General features: G+C 46.5%; 1 protein-coding gene across 7 annotated transcripts in view; it reads left to right on the top strand.

The window, feature by feature from the left end:
• The window catches only part of RAF1 (Raf-1 proto-oncogene, serine/threonine kinase), a 115,823-nt gene that overhangs the window by 57,017 nt on the left and 31,382 nt on the right, over positions 1–27,424 (top strand). For all 7 annotated transcript variants that reach the window (XM_039547714.1, XM_039547713.1, XM_039547712.1 and 4 more), the window contains 3 exons: positions 2,831–2,858; positions 2,956–3,083; positions 8,703–8,820. In XM_039547714.1, coding sequence (XP_039403648.1) covers positions 2,831–2,858; positions 2,956–3,083; positions 8,703–8,820 — 274 coding nt within the window. The remainder of the gene's footprint in view (positions 1–2,830; positions 2,859–2,955; positions 3,084–8,702; positions 8,821–27,424) is intronic.

Below are 27,424 nucleotides of genomic sequence, written 5' to 3'. Positions count from 1 at the left end.
GACCGTATTTATGTCACAAAAATTACTCACAGGGTAGTTTTACAAATAGGCAAATTAATTATATAACCATCTGCATTTCCTAATAATTGTGTAGTACACAGGGCTTTGACGGATACACTGTCATCTTTGTGTTTCATATGATGTAATGATGAGATGCCACTCTTTCTCCCTTCCCACCTTTTTAATATCTTAAAAGGATTGTGGATGGAGTAATGTAAATGTGCAGTCTTCCAGAAACAAATAGCTTTTTACATAATCTCTGGAAGGGGTTTCACACAGTGTTGAATGGAAAAGACTGGCTTTTAATAAAGTAGTTTTCAAAAATGTGGGCATTAATATTCTCACTGTAGTTTAAAACGATACTTACTAGAGAGAAAAATAGAACCTGCACAAAGCTAATGAATAAAGCTGCTTTTTCTTTCCTTGAGTTCCTGATCGTTTGTTTTTATTCATTCATCTTAGAACTGAAAACTATTATTTTTTACTACTTCCTCTGTTCTTTTCTTTATTTCTCATTGCTTTGTATTAGAACAACAGCTTGAATGCTTCTCCCAGTTCCTGGTGCAGACGATTTTGTTTGAGGGGAAGAGTAGGTATTTTTCTTCATGCCTTTACTTTCTTGCAATTAACAGCATTTGTAAGACTGTAAACCACAGTAATGGCAAAGTGAAATTATTAATCTAAAATTGGTTTAATAAAGATGTTGGTGTGGCATGTCTGTTTTGGTTCAGTTCTAATATGTGAGTATGGTAGTTGGAGGTGATACCTGGGCAGAATAGTTTCAGTCAGGGTTAAGTTGATAATTCTACAGACAGTGAAATTCATCCTTTGTGTTAACCCATTCACTTTAGTAGGTCTACACTAAAGAAGCATTGGGCCCACTATGTTTAAAATAAAATCTTGTCTCAAACACGTCCTTTTAATGTACTGTCTGGCCTTTTCTCTGGGAATTGTTTTGGTGAATTATAGCATGGCCACACCAAGATGATATAGCCAAGTAGAAACCAAGATTAAATAAATAGTGTGCTCATAGAGTCACATTGCTTGAGGCCAGAAGGTACCGCCAGACCATCTAGTCTGACCTCCTGTATATCACAGGCCACCAACACCACCTAGTACCCATGTACAAAGTCCAACAACCATAATTAGATCAAAGTATTGCAGCCCACAGGAGACTAGACTATTAGGTGCCACAGCCAGAGAATAGGAAAGACTGAGCTGAACCTGTACCCAAAGCCCCTGCAGCGGCAGAGAGATGATTGTCAGGTGTACCCAGATAATCCTGACAAGTGATCCACCTTACACTATGTGTACTTCACATAAAGATTAGGTGTAAATGACAAATTATAGTGCTGGTGGATAATATATATAATTACCCAAAAGAGCAACTATATTATTTCCTTAACTAAAAAGATTCAGCAGAGGTTAATATTTTCCCTTTAGCCCAAACTGAGATAAAATAAAAGTATTGAAGTGCAGTAGAAGTGCTTTTTTCCTTAGAAGTCAGGTGGATCTATATGTAAATCTAAAAATATAACTTCTTTTAAAATGGCTTTCTTTAAAGTAGCTGAGTTTTTCAACTCATTTGACTGAAATTACACTCCTGGGCAGCTGTGTGAATGTTTTGATTCAAAACACAGGTCATAGATCAAAGTTTGTTACTAGCCATGATAGCATCCCTTTCTGAATGAATCTTTAGGAATTATAATTAGGACAACTCTTTAAAAATGTGTTGCTTATCTTAATAGAATTAGTATGGATCATTCATAAACCTTCATGTAGGGTACTTGTAGGTTGTTCTGCCCTGCCATGAAATCTAAATGTCATCTGTGGATAGTTGGTTGGAAGATTTGAATTGACTTCTATTTTTTGACACTTTTTTTTTTAAATATTTGACATTTCTGTAGTGCATGTTCTTGCTTTGTATAGTACTTAGCCATTTTGCCATTCCTATATTTACTTTGGGATATGGTTTATTAGAAGGAACAAGTTGTAAAAGTTGCTTCTGCCAGAACTGACCCTGTGCATGACTATAGAATTAAGTGCTGTAAAGTTTGTGTGGCATGAGGAGAAACACTGCACCAGAGTTGGCCTAACAACCTATTTTTAGCCCATTTGTAGAGTTGTATTTTGGTCAGCGCTGTAAATCTTGTGAGAACTTACTTACTTTGGTATTAGAGTGCAAATCTCAATCTTTTGCAGTATCACATGGTACAGTGGGTTTATGTACTTCCAAAGTGTCTACTGGTTTTAAAGTTTGTTCACATTCTAACAATATTCCCTGTTATATAAAGAAGGAATCTCTCTCAATGCAGAACCAAAATAGTGATTTTCTGAATGCACTCACTGTAGGTAGTAGACCACGGTAGGAATTATGTACCTATCTGAAATTCAGGGGTGCATAATAGTTTCACAAGACAGTACAATGGCTGGGAATATAAAAAACATGTTTCGTATTTTCTTTGACAAGGAGGTTCTTATTCAGCGGGAGCGATTGGATAGCAATATAGTTTAACTTCCCCATGAAAATCATGTAAATTAACTATGAAAGCTCATGATTAGAGCCAGGTTGAAAAGGGGGCAAACTAGATGTTTTCAGCAAGTTAACAGCTGGATTCTTGTGACTTCTAAAATATCTAAACCATTCTCTTTTGGAATATACTGGTCAGTAATCTTGTGCCCTGAATCAAAGCTCTTTAGCACCATTTCAAGGGTGATCTACTTTTTCTGATATCTGATTTCCAGACCCCTTTCCTCCCTCCACACCTTGTGTCTGACATCTTACTGAAATGTTGATTTTTTTTTTAATTTATTTTCTCTCCTGTTTTAGGATGCAATTCGAAGCCACAGTGAGTCAGGTAAGGTTTCTGTACATAAAATAGTTAGAATTCTTTCTTTTACTCTACATTTATTTTCTCTTGTTCATAATTTCCTGTTTTGCTTTTGTGTATTAAGCTTCACCATCAGCTCTGTCTGGAAGTCCCAACAATATAAGCCCAACTGGCTGGTCTCAACCCAAAACCCCAGTGCCAGCCCAAAGAGAGAGAGCTCCTGGATCCAACACACAAGAAAAAAACAAAATTGTAAGTACTGTAGTATTTGTTCTTCTTCAAGTGATTGCTCATGCGTATTTCACAGTAGGTGTGTGTGCTTGCCATGTGCACTGGTGCCAGAAGATTTTCCCCTAGCAGTGCCTGTAGGGGAGTGCCCTAGCAACCCCTGGAGTGGTGCCTACATGGCACGGTATAAGGGGCGCTGTGCTCTCCCCCCACCCTCAGTTCCTTCTTGCGGTCAGTGAAGGTGCTTCGGAACTGCTCTGCTCCAGCTTTGCTGTAGCTTGTTCCCAAAACTGTTTGTTCATTCAGTGTATGGTACCTGTAGCTAGTTAGTTGTTTAGTTTAGCTAGATCCCCCGGGCTAGGGCATGCCCTGTGCCCCGGGTTTTAAGTCTTGCCACTGAGTGATCCACACGCGGACTGTCTATGCTGTTTGGGGGAAACCTATCTCAGCGATGGCTGCAAGATTTGCAAGTCATTTAAGCTTCGGACCAAGAGAGAAAGGGACATTAGGCTCTGGGCTATTCTGATGGAGTCGGCGCTGACCCTGGCTCCGGCGCGCCGCTCCAAGTCGGCACTGGGCAACACGGTGTTGGTGTGTGGCGACCCTTTGGCACCATTGACTAGTTGGCACCACTCCTCATCCACGGAGCATGCCAAGAGGGCTAGAAAGAGGCCTCCTTCACCGCGACACCGGAGTAAACCCAGGACAGAGACTAGACCCATGTTGGGCAGTCCTCAATCCCCACAGGCCTCTAGGCCTCCGACTCAAGTCGAGCGGAGTAGCCCGGCCCATTCAGAGCAGGTCTCCCTGGATGTCCAGATGCCCTCCACGCCGGAGGCTCTGCAGGCGGCCTGGGATGTTATGTCCATGCCAGTACCAGGAGCAGTGATTTCCTGTAGGATATCCCGGTCCCTCTCTCTGTATTGGGGCGCTATCTCCGATGCCTTCCTCCAGTCCTGGTCAAGCCAGTTTCTCTATGCCTTTCTCCCATTCCCGCTGATTGGCAAGGTCCTGGAAAAGATAGTCGGACAAGGCCCGGGTCCTTCTGATTGCCCTGGCATGGCCCAGGCAGCATTGGTACGGAACCCTCACGGGCCTGATGGTCGCCTGCCGTGGTCGTTGCCGTCCCGCCCGGACCTGCTTTCCCAGGACCAGGGCCCCCTCCACCCCAACCTAGTAGCACTCCACCTCATGGTGTGGCTGCTCAATGGTTAGGTAGGGAGGAAAGGACATGCTCGGAAGGGGTTCAGCACATCCTCCTAGAAAGCAGGTGCCCCTCTATGCGCCGAGCCTACTTGGCGAAGTGGTCTTGGTTCTCCAGATGGGTGGACGAGCAGGGCATTTCCCCAGTGGCCGCCCCGATCCAGTTTATTCTGGACTGCCTCCTTCACCTTAAAGCCCAGGGCCTGGCACCCTCGTCAGTCAAGGTGCTCCTGGCAGCCATATTGGCCTTCCATCCGCTGGTGCAGGGCCACACGGTATTCTCCCATGCAATGACTGGCCAATTCCTTAAGGGGTTGGATTGTCTCTTCCCATATGTTAGGCCTCTCCCGCAGTGTGACCTAAACCTGGTGTTGGCCTGTCTCATGGAGCCTCCATTTGAGCTGCTAGCCATGTGCTCCTGGTCACACCTCTCATGGAAGGTGGCTTTCCTGGTTGCGATCATGTCAGCTAGGTGGGTTTCGGAACTCAGGACCCTGACCTCCGAGCCCCCGTACACGGTATTTAATAAGGTTCAGCTCCACCCACACCCTTCGTTCCTCCCGAAGGTGGCTTCCGCCTGTCATATGGGTCAGGACATTTTTCTGCCAGTCCTCTGCCTCAAGCCCCATGCGTTCAGTGAGGAGCTCTGCCTCCACACACTGGATGTGAGACGGCCTCTGGCTTTCTACCTGAAGTGGACTAAGCCATTCAGAAAGTCCTTGCAACTGTTCATCACCTTGGCTGAGCACATGAAAGGTCGGGCAATCTCCACTCAGCGCCTCTCCAACTGGATCACCTCATGCATCCGTATGTGTTATGGCCTGGCGGGAATCCCTCCACCACCAATTGTGAAGGCGCACTCGACTCGGGAGCAGGCCTCGGCTGCCTTTTTGGCCCATGTCCTCATCCAGGACATTTGTAGGGCTGCTACGTGGTCTTCAGTTCACACTTTCACCTCGCATTATGTGACTGTCTCCCAAACGGCTGTTCACAAATTCTCAGGATGGAGAACTCCTACCCACCTCCAACAGATATAGCTTGGAATCACCTACTGTGGAATACACATGAGCAATCACTCCAAGAAGAAAAGACAGTTACCTTTTCCATAACTGGTGTTCTTTGAGATATGTTGCTCATGTCTATTCCACATCCCGCCCTCCTTCCCCTCTGTCGGAGTTGTCTGGACAAGAAGGAACTGAGGGTGGGGGGAGTGCGCAGTGTCCCTTATACTGCCTCATGGATACGCCACTCCAGGGGTCGCTGGAGCACTCCCCTACAGTACTGCTAGGGGGAAAACTTCCAGCACCAGTGCATGTGGTGGGCACACACACCTACTGTGGAATAGACATGAGCAACACATCTTGAAGAACACCAGTTACAGAAAAGGTAACTGTTGTTTTTCAGACTAATCCTTAAGGAGAAAAACCCCTGGTCTACACAGGGGGGTATAGGAGGGAGATCGATCTAAGTTACGCAACTTCAGCTACATGAATAACATAGCTGAAGTCGACATACTTAGACCTACTCACCGCGGTGTCTTCACTGCAGTGAGTTGACTGCTGCCGCTCCTTCATTGACTCCACCTGCGCCTCTCGTGGCAGTGGAGTACAGGAGTCGATGGGAGAGTGCTCGGGGGGTCGATTATCGCATCTAGACTAGACGCGATAAATTGACCCCCCCGCTGGATCGATCACTGCCTGCCGATCCAGCAGGTAGTATAGACATACCCAAAGAGGGACCTTGGGACAAAATTCCAGTTTTTGAAGGACATAACTGGTGATAAACTGTTGGGAATGTTCTATTCATTTTGTGTTGAAATGAGATCACCTTGTACTTTAAATTCCCATAACAAATCACTGTGTGTAACTTCAATTTCACATCCCACGTTAAAATGTTTGTAGTACTGATTCAAGCATCATCATCTGAGTTTTTCTAAAGGTCCATATATTTTTTGAAAGATACAAGATTTTTAAGATTGTTGTTGTTTGTCTTCATTTAAAACTCACTGCCATGGCTTTCATTGAAAAATGATGTTGACAGTGTCTGTTCAATTTAGTAAGTGGTTAAATGAAATTTTTTATGAAAATTGAATTTAACAAAATGCAAGTGTTCTTTTAAAATCTTGGTCTAGTAGTTTAGGCCTCAGATTGTACCTAAGATTTCCTAACTGAAATAAATCCCTGCAACTCTTAGGCTACGTCTACACTACAGACCTTAGAACGGCACTTACTGCTGCAACTGTGCTGCTATGAGGTCTCCTTTGTAGTCGCTCTATACCAATGGGAGAGCGCTCTCCTGCCAGCATAATTCAACTATTCTCAATGAGCAGCAGTAGCTATGTTGACGGGAGAGCATCTCCTGCCAACCTAGTGCTGTCCACGCTGGTGCTTTTGTCAGTTAAACTTATGTCAGTCGGGTGTCAAGAATGATCTCATGCACTGCTCTTGAGGAGCTCTCTTGCCCTTTCATTTGGCTCTGTAAGAGAGTATTTACTAGTAACATATGTATCCTGCTTTAATGTAAGTCTTGCTCATAAACTAAGCTATGCGCTTACATGATGGTCATGGTGCAAACGTATTACTTTAAATTATGCACCAAGTGTAGTGTTCATGTGTTGTTAACAACTCAGAGCTGCTGTGTTCAGTTTTAGGGAAAAAAAGATTTGGAATCAGGAATGCATTTTTCATTATGATATACATTTTAAGATGCATGAAGTATGAGGATTAAATCACTTTGTAGCATCCTTTTAAATGTAAGGGATGTCAGTCTGGTGTGAAAGGTGATTCACCATAGAGCTGTTATCTTAACATGAAAGGGCAATTTGAATTATTTTGAATTAGGAGGTAGAGTGATCTTGTAGTTTTAGGTCTTGGTCTGGGACTTGGGAGGTCTGGGTTCAGTTCCTGGCTCTGCCACAGATTTCCTTTGTAACCATGGACAAGTCCCTTGGTGGTCCTCTTTCATACCTCCGTGTTTCTGAGGATTAATTGATGCTTGTGAGGTACTCAGATACTGCAATGAAGGTCTTATCTAGATGTATGTATTTTGTACACTTCCCCAAACTTCCTAATCAATGCTGTTCTACTTGTGCTGTTTGTGGTCATTGGGTACTTTTCCTTAACAGTTGCTGGAGACACTGTCAGTACCTTAAATATCTTTTAAAAAAAATATTGTGTTCCAATTTCAAACTGTCCAGTTACATATTTCATGTGAACAGGAACAGATTGCAATAAAGAAGATAACTAGATATGTATTTTGTCAATAGCTTCAGCAAAATATTGACCAGTGGATGGTATGCACATACATGACTCATTGTCCAAAGCATTTAAGTCCCATTGAAATGGAACTTGTGCTCCTAAGTCACTTAAGGGCTTCTAAAAATGCCACCATAGTATCTTGTCAGTTACCATGGGCAATGGGTAGGGCCGTACCAAATTCACAGTAATGAAAAATGCATCACGGACCGTGAAATCTGGTCTTTTGTGTACTTTTACCCTATATTATACAGATTACATGGGGAGACCAGCATTTCTCAAAATGGGGCTTCCTACCCAAAAGAGGGTTGTGGGGGTGGGGGAGTCGCAAGGTTATTGTAGGGGGGTCGTGGTATTGCCACTCTTACTTCTGCGCTGCCTTCAGAGTTTGGTGGCCGGAGAACAGCAGCTGCTGGCCAAGTGCCCAGATCTAAAGGCAATACAATACCATGCCAATACCATACCATGCCACCCTTTCTGCTGCGCTGCTGCCTTCAGAGTTGGGTCAGGACCCCATCAGTTACAACACTGTGAAAATTCAGATTTAAATATCTGAAATCATTGCATTTGATTTTTAAAATCCTGTGACCGTGAAATTGACCAAAATGGACCATGAATTTGGTAGGGCCCTAGCAATGGGTGCCTTTTGAAATGCATTTAATAAATATTTACCTTTTATTCAGGAGTATTTTTAATCAGTAGCTGCTCTTATAATTTTTAAGAAGTTGATAGGGTCTGTAAACATTACATTACATTTCATTAATTAAAAAAAAATTCTTTACTCAATTGTCTTTGAAGATGTAATATCACAATTCTGCTTTTCCCTTGCAACAGTTGATAACATAAGCAGCCAAAATCATCCAGGTAAATGTTGTCTACCTGTTTTGGGCTTTGAGGTTATCAGCTGCTGTAAGAGGAACATTGAATCCTGAAATGGATCTGGAAAGAAAATGGATGAACGAACTGGTATGTGTTAGAATACAAGATAACATATTGGCAATTATCTTTGCATTTAGTCAAAGATCACCCAGAGTGTTGCAGTTCTGCAATTCATCTTTTTAAGTTGAGTATATTTTTAGGTGCAATCCTTGAAACATATTGTCCAGGCAGCTAGCCATGTTAACACTTAAGAGAGCTGTCCAAATGGTTGACATGCTTGTGCCTTAAATATGTATTTGTGTTCCAGAGGCCTCGTGGACAGAGAGATTCAAGTTATTATTGGGAAATAGAAGCAAGTGAAGTCATGCTCTCGACCAGAATAGGGTCAGGTTCTTTTGGAACGGTTTACAAAGGCAAATGGCATGGTAAGTACTAAAAACTTAGTTTCGTGGGTTTTTTTAAATGTTGATACTGTAAAATGGCAGCTATCCAGACAAAGAGAAACTCTGTAATAACACTCTGCACATTTAGTACTTTTGGTCCGTAGATATGCACCAAACATTAATTTTCTTGTTTAGTAACTGGTGAAACTGAGGCACAGCAAAGTCATGACTTTTCCGTGGTCATGTAGCAAGTCCATGTCAGAACTGGGAATAGAATCCAAATCTCGCAACTCCACTGTGTGTTCAATATGCTAGAACAGACTTGCCTTATCTAATATGCGACACAATAGCTTTTTTCCTGAAAAGGATATTTAGTTGCTAGTAATGGAGTTTGTATGAAGAAATTCCATATCCTGATGCTAAAGACACTAGTCTTAATTAAAATTCAGTTGGTGAAAATTCAGTATCTTAGTCATCTTGGTGATCTCAGAGAAAGGAAACAAGCATGTATAACATTTGCAATGGAATTTGGATATGGATGGGAAAACATCTGTTTACATGAGTTTTACTATATGGTATATAAAAATAGCTACAGTGCTTGTAAATGCCAAGTCAATTTAGATCTCAAATGTAGGGTTTGTGTTTAAAAAAAAAAAAAAAAAAGCCAATCAATCGCAATTTTTCCATAGTTAAAAGAAAAATTAGATTTAAAAATATTTTCAAGGAAAAATATTCCCTGTATATTTTACAGCTCAAATGTTGCATCATCATAAATGAGGACTGGGCAGTTAAACTGTATAGCAGTTGGTTATAAATAATTAAACTGATTAATTTTCATTGTCCAATTCAAGTGAAATATAGAAACAAACCATTATAACTGGAGAGAGTCAATGTTTAAAATGTCCTTTAATGTAAAATTTTATGAAGAATCTTTTTTGCTTTTGTTTTTTTACCTGACATATGCCCTTTACTGAGTTACTTCATGGACCAGATTTTCAGGAAGTTTGGTTTTGTGTTTACACCTTTAAATATATATGTTGTGTGCACAATATAGGTAAAGTTGTACATGCAGTCAATTATATAACAATAAATGGTTATTTTTATGCTCATCAACTAATAGGGTCTCACACTTGTGCTAGCTGCATGAGAAAATTTGCCCTATTTTTAATAGATCTTTTCAACTATACTAAATAGTAACAAAATTACTTTTTTCTCTTCAGTTATATATAAGTAAAAGTTAAATCTAGTGAGATACAACAGAAGTCACTACGTAGGATCCAGTTTGGTTCTAACTGATTGTCAGTGAAATCAAAATCAGCCTTGTTTACTTGACTTAGGTCTGATTTGGGGTATGTCACTGACTTTGTTAAAGAGCTTTCTGGGAGAGCATATTTTGGCACACATCCTTTTTAATGCAGTTAAATATTGTGATCTTAAATCATTGAGATGGGTTATTTTCCTTTGCTGTATAGGTTTGAGGAAACAGCAACACGGGCCTCTCTATGTCAAATTGTTTTGATAGTATAATCATTGCACTAAAAGCTTCCAAGCAGGAGCCAAATAAAGGGAGACAAAATGGGCAGATTGCTGTAACCTAAATAGCGTTTCCAGACCAAGCTAGAGGCACCATAAGCGTTGCTGATTTGCTCAAGAATAGGAGTGTGATGATTTGGGGAATCTGTACAATTTATGAATTCTGGTTGATACTAATGAAGTTGTTTATAAAATTGCTGCATCAGAGAGTGCCTCTATTTGGCTGTGGAATCCACCACTTGCTGACATGGGCTGAAGCATCCATGTACCAGACAAAGGACTATGGAGAGTCGATAAACTTAAATATCTGTACTCTGATTGAACTGTTGGCATAGTATGGAGATTAGCTGGAACTGGGAGAAGATACTCCAACTTGTCTTAGGCATCTGGTGAAGTGGAGAGTGAGGAAGAAAAATTAGCAACAGAACAAAGGAACTGGTGGGGAAGGGTAGGAGGACATCTACATTTGAGAGCCTCACTGAGACTGGAACTATAAGCTTTGGACAGAAAGGGGAAAAGAGAGGCATACTTTCGTAGCAGGGTTGCCCTGTTTAGCCACGCTCAGAGAAAACTAGCTGAGCTGAAAGACTCCATGCTTCAGAAGAAAAGTTGAGAGCTGCTGGGGAAGTATTCTGGGCACCCCAAATGACTGTCCAAGCCTAAAAAACTCTCCAGAGTGGTGAGGAAACTGAAGTAGGAGAAATGTGTATTCCTCTAGATTTGCGTTATCTTATGCTGTTAAGGAAAGAACAATGGTGTGTTAGATAGACCTGGCATGAGATTCTGTCTCTCTGCTGGCTTTAACTTTGCATGGTCCTAAAGAGGTAAATTGTAAATCAAGAGTGCGCACACAGCTCAAGTTCTGGCAGAGCATGTGTTTAAGTTACAGTACAGACTCTCGGAAGATGGTGCTATAACAGAGGATCTGCATCTTGAGAGTGTTCATAGAGACTCCAAGCCAGGATGGTGCCTGGACTGTGTTGAGATTCTGAAGGCTTAAAGCACCCAGGGCCCAGCAATCTGAGTGTCCAACTGGGGTAACTTTACTAGATCTGTAATAAGAGGCTTGCTGACCAATGGACCAAGGGCTATGTTGTGAGATTCTCTGAAAAAATGTCCTAGGCTTACTTAACTCTTCTTGCTTTGCCTTCAAGGAAAAAGGTGAAAATATCTATGGATTTCAAGTATATACGAGCATTTGCAGTGTTTTACACCTCTACCCCGATATAATGCGACCCGATATAACACAAATTCAGATTATAACGTGGTAATGCACCACTCCAGGGGGTGGGGCTGCGCACTCCGGCAGATCAAAGCAAGTTCGATATAACGCGGTAAGATTTTTTTGGCTCCTGAGGACAGTGTTTTATCGGGGTAGAGGTGTATTATAGTTCTCTTAAGGTAGTCTTACAATGAGGAATGCATGCTTAACTGGATGAATATCCTGTATTTTTCCAGAATGTTCTGATGAAAGGTTTAAGTATTAGTTTTTATATTAGCACCACTTCTGTTACAGACTGTCACAGTCCATTTGGATCCTGTAGTGTCCTGCTAACATGCCTCTAGCTTTAAAAGGAAGAAAGAGAGCACAGGTAGCTTAAAGTGAATTGGAAACCTGCCTATCATAGACTATCACATTTCCTCCTTGGCCCTGATAAAGGCATTTTGACAAAAAATGATCAGTTCTAGATTTAGATGGCTCTTTGAGGTTGGTGGGAGGTGGAAAGGTGACCTATCTAGAGCAGGGGTGGCCAGCCTGAGAAGGAGCCAGAATTTACCAATTAACATTGCCAAAGAGCCACAGTAGTATATCAGCAGCCCCCCATCCGTTACCCCCCGGCAGTCCTGAGCGCCTCCCGCCCACTGGCAGCCCCACCAATCAGCGCCTCCCTCCCCACGCCTCCCGCCTGCTGCAGTCAGCTGTTTTGCAGTGTGCAGGAGGCTCTGGTGGGGAGGGGGAAGGAGCAAGGGCATGGCAGGCTCGGGGGAAGGAGCAGGGGTCTTGGGTGAAGGGGTAGAGTGATGGCAGGACCTGGAGCAGAGCAGGGGGTTGAGTGGTGAGCACGTCACAGCACATTGGAAAGTTAGTATCTTGGAGCCTCGGAGTCAGTGCCTATGCAAGGAGCTGCATATTAACCTCTGAAGAGCCGCATGCGGCTCTGGAGCCACAGGTTCGCCACCCCTGATCTTGAGTATGTTACACAAAAGTGCTTGCTCCTGTTAAATATTTTTCTGCGGAGAAACCTGCCTTAAGGTCAATGTTTGCCTTCACTAGTAGATGTCACACCAGCTATTGGTTCTATTAGACTTTAAAAGACAAGGTGCCTGTTGCAAAAAGTTAAGGCATGTTTTTATAAAATACAAATGGGAAATGTCTATTAACTGATGGAACAATTCCATATTCTAAAAAGTCATATTGAGAATAATTTTAATTTGTTTGGCTTTGTAATCACTGGTTACTGCATCTCTGCCTGGTTGTGTTATATCTGATGATATCCCTCCATAAATCCTTTTTAAATAAAAGAATTTCAGCTCAGTATTGTTAAACTTCTGGCTTCATAACATACATCAACCGCAGTTACAGCAGGATCCAGTCACTTAATAGCCTGTTGTGTACAGTGTAGAATTTTGGTGTTTAGGAGAACAATATACATCTGTAAGCTACAGAATAAACTGCATACTAAAAATATGAAAATAGCTCTCAGCTGAAGGTTTCTAGGGAGTGTAATGGGAGAAGTATACGGCACTTACTGAAATTACAAGGAATCTGACAAAGAAAATAGGATAGCACTTTCTACCATCAGTATGTTTTCTGAATCAGATTCCAGATTAATGGCAAACAGAAATTAAAGAGATGTCTGCAGTGACTAAAATTGGAAGATAACTGCAGTCTAGTCTCAGTGAATCCCTTGGTATTTTTTAAGCTTGCTTAAAAATTGGGGAAAATTTAGAATGTTTTAGTTCTTCTTTGAGTGCTTGTTCACATCACGTGCACGGTTGTCGGAAAATTTCCCTTAGCAGCTCCTGTTGGGTCAGCTGTGGAGCCCGTAGAGTGGCGCCTTCACGGCACTCAATATATGACCCTGCCAATCCAACTCCCCTTCAGTTCCTTCTTACTGTTCATGACGGCTGTTGGAACAGTGCTCACTTGCTCAGCAAGCGCTCCCTTAGCGTTCTTCTGTTAGTCATTAGTGTTTCTAGTTAGTGTTGTAGTTAATTTAGTATAGATAGTTCAGATAGTAGGTTGGGAGCAGGGTCTCTCCCCAATCCCTAACCCCCCTCAGGCTCCAGGGCATGCCATAAGCCCAAGGCTTTAAGTCCATCAGTGACCCACCCCGACTTTTGTTTAAAGTGTCTGGGGGAAGCACACCAAACAGACAGGTGCAAAATCTGCAGGGCTTTTCGGCCAAGAACCAAAAAGGAGCGTGATTTCTGCCTAAGCAACCGGAATCCTCTCTACACCCACAACTGACTGCAGATGTCCAGGATTCGGCACTGGGCGCATCTGTACGGAGACCCTTTGCACCGGTGCTTTCCGGCATCGCATCCAGGGATAGCGGCCCAGTACCTCTTGACTTCCCCAGTGCCACACAAGAAGGCCGAAAGAGGTGCTCACCAGCCCCGAGACCCACGGGCCCATCAGGGGATGCACAGGTGCTCCCCAGAAAGGACCCAGTGCCAAGTCCGCACAAGTTGGTGCCGTTGACTTCAGTGCCTCAGAGGGGACCATTGAGTCTGGAATGTAGCGACTCTCCAGCAGGGCAGTGCCAAGTGGAGGTGTTAGAGCCACTCTCCACCCTGGACACTTTTGAAGCCGCCAGAGACTTCATCGAGATGACGGCTGCACAGCCCCAGGTTCTCGGATCAAGCCTCCAGTGCTGATAAGACCAGTACCGTCTAGAGGCAAGCCAGCTATCATGCAGCGCTTGCAGTCCCCGGCTCAACATCATACCTGGCACCGCTCTCAGTCGTCTTCGCTGCGGCACTGTTCCCCGGCACCGAGCCCCACGACAGCACCTCCAACGACGTGACACTCCCCCTTCCCGGCACCAAGGCCATGCTGGTACCTGTGGTAGCCCCCGGCACAGTGGCCCTTTTGGACCCCTTGGGCTTACCATCAGGCCCAGGGTACCTTTTCAAGGGGGTTGAGATTGGTAGCCTCAGAACACTGGCCCCCCCACTCTCCTAGGGACAGGCCTACGCCTTGGGGATCCGAGGCCACTCTGTCCCAACCGTCCCTTCAGACTCTGGTCGAGGCAGATGCCACTCCAGCACAGAACCAGCTGCAGAGTTCGGCTACAGCCTCGTAGGCTGTAACCACCGCGGGGGGCGTGCACTAACCAAGAGGAGGTCAGGTAGCCGGAGGGGCAGGAGGACCCGGTACCCCCTCTGGCCACCTCATCCTCTTCCCCGATGAAACTGTGGCACAGGCGTCAGCTTCTGGCCCTCCTCCAATTGACCACAGGGCACACCAGGACCTCCTTAGGCAGATTGCCTGCTACTTGAGGTTACAAGCAGAGGAGGTGGTCGAGGCCGAGAACCCCATGGTGGATATTCTCACTCCCGAAGGTCCATCGTGGGTAGGTCTTCCTTTGATCAAGACTGTTCAAAACAACATAAAGACCCTGTGGCAGACCCCAGTCTTGATTCCGCAGATCGCCGGGGGTGTGGAGCGTAAATACTTTGTCCCTTCCAAGGGCTGTGAATGCTTATTCTCACACCCGCAGCCATGCTCTCTGGTCGTGTCGGTGGTTAACAAGAGGGAGAGCATCAGGGACAGCAAGGACCAACCCCCAAGTCTAAGGAGGGAAAAAGGATTGACCTATTCAGTAGAAAGGTTTATGCCACGAGGGCCTCCAGCTGAGGATAGCTAACCAGTAGGCTATCCTCAATAGGTATAACTGCAATTCATGGACCTCCATGTTGAAGTCCAAAGAGCTGATCCCTGCAGTCTCTAAGGCTGAATTCTCTGCCATCATAGAGGAAGGGAAGGCAGTAACACGGACCTCTCTACAGGCATCCCTAGACTTGGCGGATTTGGCCGCCCGTATCCTCTCCTCAGGCATAGCCATGAGGAGAACATCATGGCTTCAAGCATCTGGGGTACCCCTGGAAGTACAGCAAACCCTGCAGGACCTTCCCTTTGAGGGCGCGGGGCTCTTCTAGGAGCAAACAGACTCCAAGCTGCACAGCTTGAAAAACTCCAGGGCGACCATGAACTCATTGGGAATGTATACGCCAGCAACCCAACACAAGCAGTTTAAGCCCCAACCACAACAACAATGCTTATATCCTCCTCGGCCAAGGCAGAATTTTTATAGATGAATGGCAGGCGAAAACTTTCCAATCTCCCTTCGTGGCAAGGTCATGCCAGTCCAAACCTTCATGAGACTCTAAATAAGCCTTTTGAAGGTGCGTCCGAGGATGGCACACCCGCCACACCACCAGATCCATGTTTTATGAATTGTCTATCCCACTTCTACCGTGCTTGGTCCCAAATAACATCAGATCGCTGGGTTCTTCGCACGGAAGAAGTGGGCTATTCTCTCTAATTCTGCTCTTCCTCTCCCTCTCATCCCTCTTCAAGGACCCGTCTCATGAGCAACTCCTTATCCAGGAGGTGCAATCACTCCTCGCCATAGGGGCAGTGGAGGAGGTTCCTCAGGAGCTGTGGGGCAAGGGTTTCTATTCCCGTTATTTCCTAATCCCCAAGGCAAAGTGTGGGGGGGTGGTGGTGGTGGTGGTTCCTCAGACCTATTTTAGACCTGCGAGGACTCAACCAGCTCGTGGTGAAGTTGAAGTTCCGCATGGTATCCCTGAGCACTATTATCCCTTCCCTGGATCATGGAGACTGGTACGCCGCCCTCAACATGAAAGACACATACTTTCACATAGCCATTCGACCTGTGCAGAGATGTTTTCTCTGGTTTGTGGCCAACCAGAGATACTATCAGTTCACGATCCTCCCTTTCAGTTTGTCGACAGCCCCCTGAGTATTCACCAAGTGAATGTCGGTCGTAGCAGCCTTCTTCTGGAGGAGGCAAGTGCAGCTATATCCATACCTAGACGACTGGCTGCTCAGGGCTGTACCATGGAGCAGGTAGCGTCTCGTGTACGATTGGTCAGGTCCACCTTCAAGAGATTACGGGGACTCCTCAACATGAAGAAGTCAACCTTATCTCTGAGCCAAAGACTAGAATTCATCAGAGACCCTTTTCCAGGCCATGACACGTTATTCAAAGCCTCAGGCGGTACCCGACCACTATTGCAAGGGGATGCCTGAGTCTCCTTGACACATGGCGGCCTGCACATACGTTTTCAGGCATGCCAGAATGAGGCTCAGACCCCTCCAAGCGTGGCTTGCCCAGATATACCACCTGGGGTGCGACAGGCCGGACTCAGTAGTGATGGTGCCACAACACATACTTGAGTCCCTACATTGGTGGCTCAACCCCCAGATGGTATGCGAATGTGTCCCCTTGAACAGCTCACCGCCCTCCTTGTCCCTAGTAATGGACGCGTCACATCTGGGTCGGGAGGCACATTTGGGAGAACTCCAAACACAGGGCCTGTGGTCGCAGGACGAGCTCTCCCTTCGTATCAATATCAGAGAGCTCAGAGCAGTGCAGCTGGCATGCCAAACTTTCCAGTCCCGGCTGCAAGGCCAGAGCCTGGCAGTGATGATGGACAACACCACGGCTATGTTTTACATCAACAGACAGGGAGGAGCCTGTTCCACCCCTCTATGTCGAGAAGTCCTCCAACTATGGGAGTTCTGCATAGCCCACTCCATTCACCTGGAGGCATCCTATCTCCGAGGAGTGCAGAACGAGCTAGTGGATCACCTCAGCAGATCATTCTGCAACCACAAATGCTTTGTCCGTCCAGATGTTCTTCCACCCATCTTCCAAAGGTGGGGATTTTGCTAGGTCGACCTATTCGCCATCCGGAGCAACAAGAAGTGCCCAATATTCTGCTCCTTCCAGAAACACAGCCTGGGTTCAATCACGGATGTGTTTCTGCTATCCTGGGGAGACTGTTTCACATATGCCTTCCCACTGGTCCCACTTGTACACAAGGTGCTGCTCAAGATCCGCAGGGACAAAGTGTAGGTGATTCTGCTGGTCCCAGCGTGGCCCTGTCAACACTGGTACACCACGCTTCTGGAGCTCTCAATGGACACCCCGACGGGGCAGAGTGATAGCACGAATCTAATCATTCAGGAGCACGGCCCCCTCCAATCCTTCCACTTCACAGCCTGGAAGCTTCATGGTTAACCATCCACCAGAGCTACTTATCTAGCCAAATGGAAGAGATTGACTTGCTGGTGTGCCCAGCAACACACACCTCCACTCCAGGCGTCTATACCACTCATCCTGGAGTACCTTCTGCATCTCAAACAGCAGGGCCTAGCAGCGTCATCCATCAGGATGTACCTTGCTGCTATCTCAGCCTTCCACCCAGGAGCATTTGGATGCTCTGTGTTTGCTGACCCCATGGTAGGACATTTCCTCAAGGGCTTGCAATGCCTATAGCCACAGATTAGGTAACCGGTTCCCGCATGGGACCTTAATCTAGTCCTCTCCAGTCTCATGTGGGCCCCTGTTGAACCGCTGGAGACTTGCGCCCTGCTCTATTTGTCGTGGAAGGTGTCCTTCCTGGTAGCCATCAGATCAGCCAGGAAGGCGTCCGAATTGAAGGCTCTGACATCTGGCCCACCCTACGCAGTCTTTCACAAGGACAGGGTGTAGCTCAGGCCTCACCCAGCCTTCCTTCCCAAAGTAGTGTCACTATTCCACACTGGTCAAGACATTTTTATGCCTGTCTTCTATCCTAAGCTGCACACCAGTACCCAAGAGCAGAGGCTGCACTTACAGAATGTTCGGAGAGTGCTAGCATTCTACATCAAGCGCATGAAACCATTTGGGAAGTCAAGCCAACTGTTTGTGGTGGTAGCAGACCAGATGAAAGGACTCCCGGTCTCATCTCAAAGAATATCTTCCTGGATCCCATCCTGGATCAGCACATGTTACGAGTTAGCCAAGCTCCCAATCCCAACTCTTACTGCACATTCCACAAGGGCACAAGCCTCGTCAGCTGCATTCCAGGCCCAGGTCCCGATACAAGAGATTTGCAAGTCAGCAACTTGGTCATCGGTGCATACGTTAATCTCTCACTGTGCTATCACCCAACATGCCAGAGATGATGCAGCAATCAGCAGGGCCGTGCTCCAATCAGCGATTCCTCAGCTCAGACCTGACCTCTGGGGTACAGCTTGGGAGTCACCTGATTGGAATTGACGTGAAGAAGCACTTGAAGAAAAACGGTTACTCATCTTCTCGTAACTGTTCTTCGAGGTGTAGTTTTCACATCCATTTTAATACCCACCGAGGTTCCCATCTGTTGGAGTAGCTGGCAAGAAGGAACTGAAGGGGAGTTGGGTTGGCAGAGTCATATATTGAGCACCATGAAGGCACCACTCCAGGGGGCTCCACAGCTGACCCAACGGGAGCTACTAAGGGAAATCTTTCCGATGACCATGCACATGGCGTGTGCACACACCTGATTGGAATCAACATCTCTTAATGGTTACAAGAAGGTGAATAACCGTTTTAATTAAATTATGGGTTAATACCATAGGTCTTTGAATTACCAGTTTGCATATGCCTCATGCTTTCTTTGACATAATCTGCTATAGATGAAACAGTTGGTTTCCATCATTTATTCAATTCATATGCCACATATCAGAATACGTGTCAACTGTAATTTTTAAAGTATATCCTAAAAAAAGACTCCTGTAAGCTAAAAACTCCTGTAAACCTTCATAAAGGTTTTCTGATAGGTCCCTTTTGTCTAATACTGACAAGCAGGGAGGATCTTGGTAGTTTTTAAAAGCATGTAATTTAAAATTATGTGATGATTAAACCAAAGTGGATGAAGGCTAGGATGACATTCTAGTAAATGAGAAGGGAAGGAGAGAAAGGTGTTGAAGAATTCTGGCTTTTCTTTTTTAATGTGAGGATCATATAAGTAATTGCCAGTTGTTTACTTTGTTTTGGTGCCCCTGAGTAATTTTCCCTTCTTGGAGTAGTGTGCCTATGGGTGCGCCACTGTAGGAGTGTATGTGTAGGAGTGTATGGGATAAAACTTCAGTAGCAGTCAATTCTGCCTGTACATGCGCTTCTCCTCGCCTGCCATGAGGCTAGCCAGCATGTGCAGGCAACCCTCTTCAGTTCCTCTCAACCGCTCAGGCTAGAGATAGAGCTAGAGCTGTTTGCAGATCATGAACTCCCTTTAGATTTGCTAATTTTAGCTCCCTTGAAGCTTTTTTCTTTACTTTGTTTACATTTTATTGGGCTGTGCCTAAAAAAATGAAGAAGAAAGGTTTGCCTCCTGCCAACCCTGGTGGCAGGGGCATAGGCGCCAACTCCGTGGGTGCTCCGGGGCTGGAGCACCCACAGAAAAAAAATTGGTGGGTGCTCAGCACCAACCAGCAGCTCCCCGCCCCATCCCCCTGCTCCAGCTTGCCTCTGCCTCCTCTGCGAGCACGCTTCTTGCTTCTCCCCCCTCCCTCCTTCCCAGCGCTTGCACCATGAAACAGCTAATTTGCAGGGCAGGGAGGGTGGGGGGAGGAGAGGGAACGCGGCACTCTGGGGGAAGAGGTGGGGCCAGGGCAGGGATTTGCAGAAGGGATACAATAGGGGCAGGGAGGGGGCAGAGTTAGGGCAGGGACTTCGGGGATGGGGTTGGAATGTGGGTGGGGCCAAGGTGGGGAAAGGGTGGGGGCGGGGCCAGGGACAGAGGGGCGCGGGCACCCACCGGCGCTGGAGAAAGTTGGCGACTATGGGCAGGGGTACTTCAAAAAGTTCCTCAGTTGAGGGAGGAGGGGAGCACATTCCACAGAAGTGTGGCTTGTGCCAACAGCTGAAGCCCAGGTCCAGGAAAGACAGAGCAGTAAGGCTCAAACTCCTCATGGAGTTGGCCCTTCAACAGCCAGAGTCCTGGCGGGAACTCTCACCGCAGCCTTCTACTTCGAAGGGAGGTGAGCCCAGAGAGACGAGACAGTCACACAAGACCACTCAGAGAAGGTCTGTGAGTCCCCATAGCAAGCCCCAGTCAAGCCAGAAACAATCCCTGGTTCCATCAATATCATTGGTACCAATGGCTCTGAAGCCGCCTGAAACTGGTACCCAGGGCATGCATGGTTCTGAGGTGACAGAACAAGTTGGACTGCCCAAAGACCCGATGGGAGGATTGTGAACTGACAGCACCATCCAGACCCCAGATTTCGGCCAGACATTGCCTCCAGCTCTTGGGGCACACGGCCATGGGCACATTAGTTATTGTTCATGCCAGACTACACGAGATGTCTCCAAGCATGGTTTGGTTTAGTTTACAGGCCAAACAGAGACAACATAAGCAAACTTCTCTCTCTGCCCACCAGAGTCAAGCAATCCACAAACTGATAGAAGGACCCAGTAAATGTCTGTATGGGAATCCCATTTGTTCAGTCTTCCCCATCTCTACTCCTGCCCACTGATGCATTCCTCTTAGGATGGGGTGTGCATATCAATGGTTGCACAATACAGGGCAAATGGTCTCCAGCAGAGGCATGCCTCCACATCAACCTGCTCAAACTCACAGCGGTCAGAAATGCGTGTGCTCACTTCCTCCTGCTGATCAAAGACACACAAATGGGTCATGATGGACTATATGGCGTGCATGTGTTACATAAACTGACAGGGAGGCACCAGGTTTCATTCCCTGTGCGTAAAGGCATTAAAACTATGGAACTGATATTTCTCCCACAATATCTTAATATGAGCAGGAGTACATCTTAATATGTACCAGGAGTACACAACACGACGGTGGACAGTCTCAGCCACAAATTCCCACACTGACCACGAATGAGAGAGAGATTTGGTGCTACTCTGACATATTTTGACAATTGGGGACATTGGTAATAGACCTGTTCGCTACTTAATGGAACAAGAAATGTCCACAATATTGCTCCAGAGTGGGGATTGGACAACACTCTAAGAGATACTCTCCTCCTCCCATGGGACAAGGACCTTCTTTATGCCTTTCCCTCATTCCTTCTATTACTGAAAATCCTGTTGAAAGTGAAAAGAGAAAAAGCAAACATACTGATTGCTCCCACATGGTCCAGACAGACGTGGTACCCTTACTTGCAACAGCTGGCATTATGTCCACTGATGACTCTTCCAGTCACTCCTTACCTCCTGTTTCAGATCAAGAGATGCACTCTCCATCCCAAACTATGGATTCTGTGCACCAGGTGTGGGTGGGCAGGCACAGTCCAGAAGGATCCCAATATGGAGGGGCTTAGTATTGGGGGAGGGCAGGTGTGGGCAGGGAGAGGTTTCTGTGTGGGGCAGTCTGGGTGCAGGCAGCTCAGTGGGACATCTGGATGCACAGAGGCTTTTTGGGGAGGTTCTGGGTGCAGAGGCAATGGAAGTCTGCAGGGGATCCAGGTGAATGTGGTTGTGGCTTAGCAGGGGGGGTCTGGGTGTGGGGAGATGGGGCTTAGTGGGGAGGTCTGGGGAGCTTGGGAGCGGGTCTGAGTGCTGGGGGAGTGGGGCTTGATGGAGTGGGGGTCCTGGGGAAGCTGGTTGGGGCTCAGTGGGATAGAGGTCTGGGGGTGGGGGTCTTTTGGGGGCCCAGGTGTAGGGGGTAGAGCTTGTCAGGGTGAGAGTTCAATGGTCTTGCTTAACGGGGGAGCCCTAGCTGCTGCTGAAGGGATGCTACATGCTGGGCTCCTGCTTGCCTCCATGATTCCCTTATCCCCTTTTCTTCCCCCATCTCTTCTCCCTCCCCATGCCTCCCCTCCCCTTTCCTCCCCTCCAGGGATGCTGGAACAATTTATATAGTGGGGGTGCTGAGAGCCATTAAACCAAACTGTAAACCCTGTATATAATGAAAACCACTTGTAACTGTGCTTCAGTGGGTCATAACTGAGAGTGCCAAATTCAGGACAAACTGCTGAGAAATAGGGCAAACACGACCCCAAACTGGTGGTTATTCTTCCATAAGATACACCAAACGAGCAACAAAAGTGAGAGTATGTTTACACTACGAAATTAGGTCAGTTTTATAGAAGTCGGTTTTTAGAAATCGATTTTATACAGTCAATTTCATATGTCCACACTAAGCGCATTAAGTCGGCAGAGTGTGTCCTCACTACTGTGGCTAGCATCGACTTACGGAGCGGTGCACTGTGCGTAGCTGTCCCACAGTTCCTGCAGTCTCCGCTGCCCATTGGAATTCTGGGTTAAGCTCCCAATGCCTGATGGGGCAAAAACATTCATAGATTCATGGACTTTTGTCTTGGGTGGTTTTGGGTACATGTCAGCAGTCGCCCATCCCTCCGTGAAAGCAATGGCAGACAATCATTTTGCTTATTTTTTCCTGGGTTACCTGTGCAGATGCCATATCACTGCAAGCATGGAGCCTGCTCAGCTCACTGTCACCGTTGCTGTTGTGGGCAAGTCTGCTGTGGGGGCTGCTGTGATCCAAGTAGCCAATGCAATCATTGAGGTTCTGTTATCAAGGGTAGTGACTCTGAGAAATGTGTGGGCCTTTTTAGATTTTAGGTGCATCATATTCCTGTCCTTTGTCGCTGGTGAAGAAGTCTTGCAGCCATACATTCCAGTCCAGTCGGCACTGTAACACCCCATAGCACTTCTGTGGTTGATGCATATAACGGCTCCAGGGGTCTTACTCTTTTGCCTTGGCCGAGGTTCCTTGCCCTACCTGGACCTCCAAGTATTTGACACAGAAGCACCTGCAGCAGCTCCTTGCCTTCACAGCAGATGGTGCAGTAGGACTGCTAATCGTCATCATCCACCGTTTCTGCGGCAACTCTGCTCTCCTGCTCCCCAGTGACGAGCTCAGGGGATCCATACTGGTCCTCCTGGGTGCTGCTGGCAGCAGACGGTGCAGTAGGACTGGTAACTGTCCTCGTCGGACATGTAGCTTGGCTGGGGGTTCTGGGAACATCTTCCTTGCCCAGCTCCCAGCAACCTCCAGGGCATGGTGTATGGCTCCATCACTTCCCATGCAGCTCTGCTCTCCTGCTCCCCAGCGACGAGCTTGGGGGATCCGTTCATGAAGCCTGGACAGTAGTAAGGAGCAGTTCAACTATAGGCTGAGCAAGTGCAGAATAGTGGTAGAATGTGCCTTTGGACATTTAAAAGCTCATTGGTGCTGTTGGTCAGACCTCAGCGCAACCAACATTCCCATTGTTATTGCTGCTTGCTGTGTGCTCCATAATATCTGTGAGAGTAAGGGGGAGACGTTTATGACGAGGTGGGAGGTTGAGGCAAATTGCCTGGTGTCAGATTTTGAGCAGCCAGACCCCAGGGCGATTAGAAGAGCACAGCAAGGTGCGCTGCGCATCAGAGAGGCTTTGAAAACCAGTTTAATGATTGGCCAGGCTTCTGTGTGACAGTTGTGTGTTTCTCCTTGATGTAAACCCGCCCCCTTTGTTGATTTTAATTTCCTGTAAGCCAGCCACCCTCCCCGCTTTAAATAAAGTAACTATTGTTTTGAAACCATGCATTCTTTCTTTATTAATTTAAAAAAAAAAAGAGAACAGACAAGGTAGCCCGGCTGGGATGGGGGCAGAGGGAAGGACAAGGCCACATTGCTTATTGTAGCCACACTAAAAATCAAACTGTTTGAATGACAGCCTTCTGTTGCTTGGACCATCCTCTGGAGTAGAATGGCTGGGTGCCCGGAGCAACCCCTCCTCCACCCCCCGCATTCCTGGGCATCTGGGTGAGGAGGCTATGGAACATGGGGAGGAGAGTAGGCAGTTATACAGTGGATGCAGCAGGGGTCTCTGCTCTTGTTGGCTTTCCTGCAGCCCCAACAGACGCTTCATCATGTCCGTTTGCTCCCCCATTAGCCTCAGCATTGTGTCCTGCCTCCATTCTTCACGCTCACTTAATTCTTTCCTGGCCTCTGCCACTGAATGCCTCCATGCATTAAGCTGTGCCCTATCAGTGTGGGCGGACTGCATAAGCTCGGAAAACATGTCATGGCGAGTGCATTTTTTTGCCTTCTAATCTGCGATAACCTCAGGGATGGAGATGATAGGGGGAGCGTAGAGACATTCTGTGTGCTACGATTCTGGGTCACAATTGTGCTGCTGAGTTCGCCACACTGATCAAACAGGAAATGAAATTCAAAAGTTCCCAGGGCTTTTCCTGTATACCTGGCTAGTGCATCGGAGTTCAAAGTGCTGTCCAGAGCGGTCACAATGGAGCCCTCTGGGATAGCTCCTGGAGGCCAATACCGTCAATTTGTGTCCCCACTACCCCAAATTCAAACCAGCAAAGTTGATTTTAGCGCTACTCCCCTCGCTCGGGAGGAGTACAGAAGTCGATTTTAAGAGCTCTTTAGGTCAACGTTACAGGGTTGGTTGTGTGGACGCATTCGTTTTTAAATCGACCTAACACGGCTAAATTTGACCTAACCAGCAGTGTGCCCTTGTTGCCAAGAAGACTAATAGCATATTGGGCTGCATTAGTAGGAGCATTGCCAGCAGATCGAGGGAAGTGATTATTCCCCTCTATTCAGCACTGGTGAGGCCACATCTGGAGTATTGCGTCCAGTTTTGGTCCCCCCACTACAGAGGGGATGTGCACAAATTGGAGAGAGTCCAGTGGAGGGCAACGAAAATGATCAGGGGGCTGGGGCACATGACTTGTGAGAAGAGGCTGAGGGAATTGGGCTTGTTTAGTCTGCAGAAGAGAAGAGTGAGGGGGGATTTGATAGCAATCTTCAACTACCTGAAGGGGGCTTCCAAAGAGGATGGAGCTTGGCTGTTCTCAGTGGTGGCAGATGACAGAACAAGAAGCAATGGTCTCAAGTTGCAGTGGGGAAGGTCTAGGTTGGATATTAGGAAACAGTATTTCACTAGGAGGGTGGTGAAGCACTGGAATGGGTTACCTAGGGCGATGGTGGAATCTCCATCCTTAGAGGTTTTTAAGGCCCAGCTTGACAGAGCCCTGGCTGGGATGATTTAGTTGGTGTTGGTCCCCCTTTGAGCAGGGGGTTGGACTAGATGACCTCATGAGGTCTCTTCCAACCCTAATCTTCTCTGATTCTATAACTTATATCTTACCCAACAATCACGCTGATTGCCAGTTCTTTAGTATCTAAAATCTAAAGGTTTATTCATAAAAAGAAAGGTGAGAGCTAAAATTGGTTAAAGGAATCAAATACATACAGTAATTGCAAAGTTCTTGGTTTAGGCTTGTAGCAGTGATGGAATAAACTGCTGGCTTGATAAGTCTCTGGTTGCTTCCCAATCATTGGAAGGTCCTCAGTCCACTGGTTAGAATGTTCCCATTAACAGAAGTTCATAGTCCAGAGGCTTGAGCAGGAATGAGGCTGGAGCAGGATAGAGGCAAAATGGAGGTGTTTCCAGGGCCTTTTATATCTTCTGCCCTGTGGAGGGAATCCCATTTTTCTTGCTGTGGAAAATTACAGTAACGAGATGGTGTTTGGAGTCACATGGGCAAGTTATATGTCCATGCATAATTTTGCATTGTCACAGCAGGAAATCATTACCTATACCAGGGGTAGGCAACCTATGGCACGCATGCCAAAGTTGGCACACGAGCCGATTTTCAGTGGCACTCACACTGCCCGGGTCCTGGCCACCGGTCCAGGGGGCTCTGCATTTTAATTTAATTTTAAATGAAGCTTCTTAAACATTTTAAGAACCTTTTTTACTTTATACAACAATAGTTTAGTTATATATTATAGACTTATAGAAAGAGACCTTCTAAAAACATTTAAATGTATTACTGGCACGCGAAACCTTAAATTAGAGTGAATAAATGAAGACTCGGCACACCACTTCTGAAAGGTTGCCGACCCCTGACCTATACCCCAGACAGAAGGTTTACAGGACAGTCCATTCAGTGTATATGGGTTTCTCCCATGGTCCATTGTCAGTTAAGTGTTTCTTGATGAGCCACTTAATTTGAATAGTCCCTCCAAGATGTGCAGGCTAAATACCTTGTGGACGTTACCCCAGGAGCAAACATTTGAAATCCAGGTATAGAGCTAATTCTTATAACTTCAAATACAAAAATATGTGCATACAGATAGCATAATCATAACCAGCAAATCATAACCTTTTCATAGATATCTTACATGCCACATTTTGTACAAGGTTTGTTGCAAATATGTAACAGTGGTTGCAACAGTTATCTTAGGGTATGGCTACACTTACAAGTTGCAGCGCTGGGAGTTGCAGCGCTGGTCATGCAGCTGTGTAGGGGCCAGCACTGGAGTGTGGCCACACTGACAGCTACCAGCGCTGCAGTGTGGCCACACTTGCAGCACTTTCCAGCGCTGTATTGAGAGGTGCATTGTGGGCAGCTATCCCACAGAACACCTCGTCCCGTTTTGGCGCCGTTTTGGCGCTGAGTATTGTGGGAAGGGGAAGGAAGTGTGTGGGTCATTCCGCTTCCTGTTCCAACTCCCCGTGGTGCATCGCTTCACATCCCAGCATTCTGTCTTTCCGGCAACGTTTGGCGCCATTGTGAGTGTCTTTCTGTTTTACTCTGTGTGTGAATCGCGATTTCTGTGGGAAATGGAGCCCGAGCTGCTGAGGACTGTGCTGATGAGTGTCGCCAGCACAACACGTTTGGCAGTCGAGCTATTCCTTCAGCTCCAAAGTGACAGCGAGGAGTCTGACTATGATATCGATATCGATTCTCCTGCCACGTGTGACACCAAAGTGCTTGTGGCATTCACAGAAATGCTCAGCACCGTTGAACGCCGCTTTTGGGCTCGGGAAACAAGCACTGAGTGGTGGGATCACATCGTCATGGAAGTCTGGGATGACGAGCAGTGGCTGCAGAACTTTCGTATGAGAAAAGCCACTTTCATGGGACTGTGTGCTGAGCTCGCCCCCACTCTGCGGCGCAAGGACACAAGATTGAGAGCTGCCCTGACGGTGGAAAAGCGGGTGGCTATTGCAATCTGGAAGCTAGCAAATCCAGACAGCTACCGGTCGGTCGGGAACCAGTTTGGAGTGGGAAAGTCGACCGTTGGAATCGTTTTGATGCAA

Source organism: Mauremys reevesii, linkage group 7 (genome assembly GCF_016161935.1).
Source record: "Mauremys reevesii isolate NIE-2019 linkage group 7, ASM1616193v1, whole genome shotgun sequence".
Lineage (NCBI taxonomy): Eukaryota > Metazoa > Chordata > Testudines > Geoemydidae > Mauremys > Mauremys reevesii.
Note: the sequence above shows the minus strand (reverse complement) of the source record. Positions and strands in the feature narration are given on the sequence as shown.